This window comes from Mirounga angustirostris, unplaced genomic scaffold (genome assembly GCF_029215605.1).
Source record: "Mirounga angustirostris isolate CCGP_5_RB_7025 unplaced genomic scaffold, mMirAng1.0.hap1 SCAF_9, whole genome shotgun sequence".
Classification (NCBI taxonomy): Eukaryota; Metazoa; Chordata; class Mammalia; order Carnivora; family Phocidae; genus Mirounga; species Mirounga angustirostris.
The window spans coordinates 62,784,832-62,791,626 of NW_026991717.1; the positions used below are offsets into that span (position 1 = coordinate 62,784,832).

Below are 6,795 nucleotides of genomic sequence, written 5' to 3' on the forward strand. Positions count from 1 at the left end.
GACCCCCGGAAAAGGTGAGGGTTCTGTGTTCACAGTGGGGTGGGGGGTGGGGGTGGCGGTTAGCTGTCCCAGTGGGACCTTGTTACTACTTCCCACAGAGGGTCTGTGTGGGGGGACTCTCCTGCAGGGAGGGAAGGGAAGGCGAAAAGGACGTCAGAAATTAAGGTGAGGTGGTTTCTGGGTAGCAGCACCAGACAGGATGAAAAATGGACCAGAACTGGAGCCTGGGGGTGGAGTCAGGGCCCGGACCTGGAGGGCCCGCCCCTTCAGGCTCCTCCCCTTTCCTTTGTTCCTGGCCCTCCGCCAGTCCGAGAAGTTAAACTGCCAGCCCCATCCCCCGTACCCTGGGGAACTAGGTTGTACAGGTTGGAGCCAGTTTGAAAGGGGACCCTTGTCCTCAGAGGCGCCGGCTGGTGGCAGTAGCTTTGTGTGGGGACAAGGGCCGACCCAATGCAAAGGGGGAATTCCAAGAAGACCCAGTCCAGGTGTCCGGTTCTGGGGATGCCTCTGTCCCACCCCTGGCGGCCCAGAGCTTGCCACATACCCCTCGCTCTGACCTGGGTGCCCAGTACAAGGCAGGCCGTACTAGGGCCACCTGGCCACCCACAGCTCTCTGGAACCTCCTTTTAAGAAGCCCTTTTTCCTGAAAACAAGGGTAGGTGACAAATTAAGTCCCTCAGGGCTGACTCCAGGGAAAAATGGTGGTAGGCGGCAATTTGTCTCAGCAGGCCTTTTCCCTCTCACCTCCAACCCTCCTGCCCACACCACAGATGTCTGCTTCTGGCTGTCGAGTGCTCTGTGGCCTGGCACCCTTTTCTGCCTGGAGAGGAACCAATAAGCTAACCACATCAAGGACTTCATTTGACCCCCACTCCTCCGGGGCAGGGACTGGTAAATGTCAGCTGGACTGAATTGGATTCTCCAAAAATGAAGGAAGGAAAGAACTGAGGAGGGAAAATATGTGCCAATGCCCCCAAATACAACCTGATCCATCCTTTTCCTTCACCTTCCTATTCCCTTTTCTCCCCACTCCCACCATCACCGATCTCCCCCTCCTGGAATTTGGGAGGCACACAGCCCTGGGTTGGACTTTGGGCAAGGTACTTACTCTCCCTGTGCCAGTTTCCGAGTCCATATGACAGCAGGACGACTCCTCTGCTATTGGTTCGTGGCGAGATTTAAATGAGGCACGCAGGGCAGGGGGCAGGCAGTCTCTGGGTCCCCCTCCCCCCGCCGCTGCAGGCCCTAGTGAAGGGGATTGAGTGGCTGCTGTAGGTCTGGGGTGGCTGTTACAAGCCCAGGGAGGGGGGGAGAGGGAAGCAGCTGGGGGGAGGGTGGAAGAGGGGGCTCCTGAGAGGGGCTGGAACCTCAGAGAAGGACCAACCAGGACTAACTAGTTGGCAGGGGAAATGAACCCACAGATCGAAGGAGCTCTGCCCAGAGGCAGCTCCAGTCTCCAGCACTGGATGGACGGTGTCCTGGCTTCTCGCCTGTCCCCACAGGCCTCTGAGGGATCAGGTGTTCAACTAGCATTTCAAAGAACATCCATTCAGCCAGGAGCTAGGAGAGGTCCTTTTACTCATTTAGTCTTCATTCATCCTCACAGGACTCTGCTGTTATTCCAGGGATCCAGTGGAGCTTGGGGAGGCTCAGAGAGGTGGTCAGGCAGCTGGGGGAGTGATCCGTCTGGATGACTCCAAGCACAGTGTTCTCTGTCCTGCAGCAAGATGTACACCTTGGTTCTGCCCGGCCATACAACCCTACTGCATGCCAGCCCCCTGGGCTAGGATCTGGGAATGTCAAAGGAACGAGACAGACACAGTCTCAAATTCACACAATTGCATTCTCGATGGGAGAGACTGATAAGTAACTAGGCAGTTACAATGGAACAAGTGCTATCAGAGGTGAAGTCCAGAGTCAAGGGGACCTTGAAGAGGGGCCTCTGATCTAGACAGGGAATCAACTAAGGCCTCCTGGTGAGTCATGGCAGAGAACCATGAATGCCCAGAGAATTGCCCTCCCCTGATTTCTCCTCTAAAGTCAGGCCAATAGCCAGGCTAGGTATAAGTAATATCTGCAAAGGGGCCCTTCCCACCTCCCTCCCTCCCGCCCCCTCTCTGGCGCTTCGCACCCTTGCCTCGGGTCCCTAAGTATAGCAGTTCCCACTGAGGTATATGACAGGACTAACAAGGAAGGGCCGGCTCTGGCCTTGCATCCCTCCCATGGGCAGGGCGGGCCCAGCTGCCTTTTCTCCCATCCCCTGATGGTCCTGGGATCTTGGATAGCATTGGGGAACAGGTCACACGGAGGCCTGTCCTCTAGTGCCCAGACTGTATTCCTCCCACATTGCCTACAACTTCCTCTGGACTCTACGTCGTCAGCAAGACCCTGCTCCTCCCTCAAACTTCTTGCCTTCTTTGTAATTCTCAATGCCAGGAATAACCTCCCCTGGCTCACACCACAATCCCCTTTGCATCTGGGGCCTCCTCAATCAAGAAGTATTCCTGCCTAAGGAGGAGGAGGGGTCAATGTCTCATACTCACCCCCTTCTTCAGGGAAGAATCCATGTAGGTGTGCTCTAGACAGGGGGTCCTTCCTCATGGGGCTTGTCCCGTGCTGGCATCCCAGAAGCTGAGTTTGTGATCGGGTATGGCCTACGGGAAGCCCCCCAAGGCTCCCTGGTCTGGAAATGGCCCACTGGACTGGCCCAAGCAACTTACGCTTGGTCTCACTTTCTCTACCTGCAAGCTCCCTCTCCTGACCCGAGGAGACAGGCGTCATGGAGACACTCTGCACACACAGGAGCTCAGAAAGAGAATTCCGGATGCTGCTTTTGTATACAAAACAACTTTATTAAAAATTCAGCAATTTGGAAAACAAAGCCTTCACAAGCATTCTATCAAAAAGTACAAATTTTAAATAAATGAGTCAGAAAAGAGACAGCCAGATCCACCAGCGCAGTCACAACCCTGGGGCAAGGGAGGAGGTGCCCAGAGCCCCCCAGGAAGGCTGGGCACAGGGCTCTTTGGATGTGTGCAGGGCCAGGTCCTGGAGCTACCAGGCAAGGGCCCTGACTCAGTTTTCCTTTCCTTGGAAAAACAGAAAGAACCTGGAAAGTGCAGGAAATTCTGAGTCTGAAGCAGAAAGGCACGAAAGTCATGTGTAAGGCACGAATGCGGACTGCAGCCTGAGGCACGGGGAGCAGATGGGTGGGTGGTCAGAGCCCAGGGTCCCTGGCTCTGGCCATTCCCCTGACTGGTGTCACCTCTAGGTTTGGCCGCAGGTTAAGGTAGATCAAGTGGACGGCACGGTCCCTGCAACCAGGGGCCCGGAGCCAGTCTTTAGAACAGATGTGTTGCTTCGCTGGCAAACCGGGGTCTAGCCCCGGCCAGGGCAAGAAAGGCCACATGGCCCCTAAGAAATCCCCCCAGTGGGGAGCACCAGGCCTCCTGTCCAACCAACCCTGTACTCTGAGCCACTGTGGGCACCCACCGTGGACAAGGAACTTCTGAGGGCAGTGCCGGCCATCCAGGCATCTGGAGAAGCCCCAAGTCCCCCGGGCTAGGGTTTCTCTAAATGGCAGGTAGCTGGCATTGTCAACACCAGTCCCCAGCAGCCGCCGGCCCATACCCACGGTCACTGGTGACAGGCCTCCCTGGTGACGTTAGGCAGCGGGTAGGCGAAGAGGGAGAAGTCTAGGATGTACTTGGGCAGCACATCCTGCAGGAGGGCCCGCGGGGCGCTGCATAGGTGGTAGTGCAGGCTCTCGGGGCTGGCCGGCCGGTACCAGGCCTGGCGCGCCGGGAAGCGGACGTGGGGCGGTGCCCGCACCCACTCCAGCACCTGGTTGGCATCAGCCTCCAGCCTCTCATAGGAGCCTACAAAGTCATATTGCACCGCACAAGGCTGGCACAGGTGGTACACGGGCATCCAGTGCTCATTCATCCGCTCAGGGTCCTCGTCCACCAGGTATCTCAGGAATTCGGGGAAGGTGACATCGTCCCCTGCAGGGCTCGGCCCCGCGCCAGCCCTGTACCGCCTCACGATCTCAGCCCCGTAGCGCTGCTGGTACTCTCGGATTTCGCCAAACTTGTTGCGGTAGGCGGACAGGAGGCGCTCCAAGGGGTCCCGCACAAACAGGAACTTGAAGTAGTGCTGTAAGCGGTAGCGAATCTCCTCGGGCCGCAGGTCTGCCAGGAACACCAGGTCATTGCGGTGGTCCATCTTGAGGCGCACGTCCACGTTGTCCAGGACGCCCGCCAGCACCTTCAGCAGCCGCTTCCAGTTCGAGCAGGCCACCTTGGGGACGTAGCAGTAGAGAAAGCGGTAGCGGTCACTCACGAGGATGTGGCGCAGTAGGGTGCGCCGCTGCCCCACGGGCAAGTCCCAAGGGTCCCGGGGCATGCCCGGTTGTCCGCACACGGCCCGCAGGGTCCGGTTCCGGACGTCCTGCCTCACCTGCAAGTCCGGGTCCCCGGCCTCCAGGGACAGCCCCCCAGGCCTGGGGAGGGCCCGGCGCCAGGCCGCGCCCTCGCGGCTGGGAGGGTGCAGAGGAAGGGGCTTCATGTCGGCCAGGATGCCCCGCTCGATCATGAGCAGCAGCCCGCTGGAGGCCACGATCACCGCGAACATCAGCATGGACGGCAGCAGCAGGGGCGGCCCCCCCAGCCCGGCCCGGGCCCTGCCCAGCGGGGCCCGCCTCAGCGCCCGGCCCAGGGGCTCGGCGCCATTTGGGGCCGCCAGGGGGGTCAGCGGGCGGGGGAACATGGTGCTCCCGGGGTGGGGGCCTGCGCCGGCCCGGCCGGTCGGAGGGCGGCCCGGGAGGCGGGCCCGGGCTGGGGGCGGGAGCCGGGGGCTCGGGCCCGCAGCTGCGGGGAGGGCTCGGGGAGGAGTGCGCGGGCGGGAGGCCCCGGCGCGCGTGGGGATGGCCGGCTCCCCGGCTGCGGCGCCGGAGCGGGCGGCGGGCGGCGGGCGGGCGGGCGCGGCGAGGGACCGTGGCCGGATGTCCCGCCCGGCAGCTCCCCGCCCCCGGCCCCGCCGTGACATAGGCGCGGAGGCGGGCCCAGGCCGGGGGCGGGGAGAGGGGCGGGCGCCCCTGCACCGAGCGGGTTCGGAGGGTGCGTGCAGACCCCCACCCGGGAGAGGGCGCCGGAGCCAGGGCCGCCCTGGTGCTCCGGGATTCGGAGACAAAAGCTGCCGAGGCCCGAAAGGCAAAAGAGACCCAGGCCACGGCTCGCTCTCGCGCAGCGCGTGCCCTCGGGGAGCTGGACGGAGAGGACCTGCACCCAACGCCCTGCCGCACACTCGGGCCTGGCTGAGACCTTCCTCCAACAGCGCGTCTGGAGGCGGAGGGCACCCGCAGCGCTGTGCGCTAAGTCCAAGCTTGCGGGAAACCCTTCTTCTTTCTCGCTGGAAGCAGAGTCCCCGGTGTGCTCCCCCCGCCCCACCCTGCCCTAGCCACTCCAGTAAAGAGGAGCAAGACTGCCAAGCACTGACCAGTGGCTCATCTCCATGGTGACCGTTAGATTTAACAGTACCTGGTGGATTACCGTGTTCATCCACTGGGTAATGATGAAATGTCTGGAAATGAAGTCTTCTCCCCTCCTGTCTTTCCTCCCCCAGGCCTGAAGAGGTGGGATAACTAGGACACTCTGGTGAGGGGCCAATGACAAGTCGGTACCTGGTGATCACTAGTGTGATCAGCACACATCTTGAAGGGTGAGGAGCTGGGGTGCACAAGGCAGCAGCCTCCCTGCCTGGAGCCAAGCACGCGCTCAATGGCACCAGGCGGACCATGTGGGCTACAGGCAGAGATGGGAATGCCTAGGATAGCAGGGGCCAGCCTTTCCCCACCTGAGCAGAGTACCTAGCCAAGGGTCCAGACTTCATCCTGTTCGGTATGCATGTGTGGGGAGCCAGTGAAGCTCTGAAGGGGAGTAGTGATGTGATCAGAGTCCACATTTACCAAGGCAGGTGCCTGCTCAGTGTTTGGTATTCTCTTTCAGTTGTCAGAGGCGCCCTGGGAGGCAGGTACTACAGGCCTTCCCACTGCACAGCCGAGGAAATCAAGAGGCTCAGGGAAGCTGAGACTCTATATGGGTCAGTCTGATTTTAAAACCTACGTTCCTCATCGCGATCCTTCAGAGATCAACGGACCACAAACGTGGAATGGTTGGGAGGAAGCAGCCGATCCCAGCTTATAGTACTAAAGGGCTGAATGGAATAGAAGATGCCAGAGGCTTTGAGTTTAGTGGGAGAAGGACGTACCACTGATCAGATGAATTCAGAAGCATGAGGAGTCCCGGGGGTTAGATGAAGCTAGAGGGCCCACGGATGGCCCATGATCCCTAGCAATGTGAGAGCACACAGGATGAGTGCAGGGAAGGAGTGGGAAGCCTGCTGGCTTTCCGGCTTCTCAGTGGGCTCCCGACATCTCACTGCCTGATTGCTGGGGTGCATCTCCGGATGCACCATCCGCTGATTTAGAAGTTTGCCTCAGGTTCAGCCTTCACTGAACTGCTCCTCGCTTCCAATAGCACTGAATGTAGATTTCTGGTGTTGGGATTATTTTCTACTGGAATCGGTTTTGTTTTGTTTTTTTTAAACAATGAATGTTCTTTATACTAGAAGAGGGGGAAAAAACCAAAACCTTTGAAATGTTTGGATAATTTGGCAACATGTGCTCATTCCTCCAAAGAGTCTTCTGTGTTAGCAGTCACAGCAAAGTAGTCAGAGTACAGGAATAGCCACTTAGTTTGGGAGAGTCCCTGGGCAAGGCACTTGTCTCCACACCAT

General features: G+C 59.4%; 1 protein-coding gene across 2 annotated transcripts; it reads right to left on the reverse strand.

Annotated features, from left to right (window-relative positions):
* Positions 1-2,831: 2,831 nt before the first annotated feature.
* On the reverse strand, positions 2,832-4,990 carry CHST14 (carbohydrate sulfotransferase 14). Of its 2 annotated transcripts, XM_045900347.3 has the most exons (2): positions 4,459-4,990; positions 2,832-4,299 (listed from the first exon to the last, which is right to left on the reverse strand). In XM_045900347.3, exons 1-2 carry the CDS (start codon positions 4,765-4,767, stop codon positions 3,637-3,639), a joined length of 972 nt encoding a protein of 323 aa, XP_045756303.1. In that variant the 5' UTR covers positions 4,768-4,990; the 3' UTR covers positions 2,832-3,636. The 2 variants fall into 2 exon arrangements, with proteins under 2 accessions (XP_045756303.1, XP_045756302.1); XM_045900346.3 differs by having other exon boundaries at positions 2,832-4,990.
* Between the last annotated feature and the right edge of the window lie 1,805 nt (positions 4,991-6,795).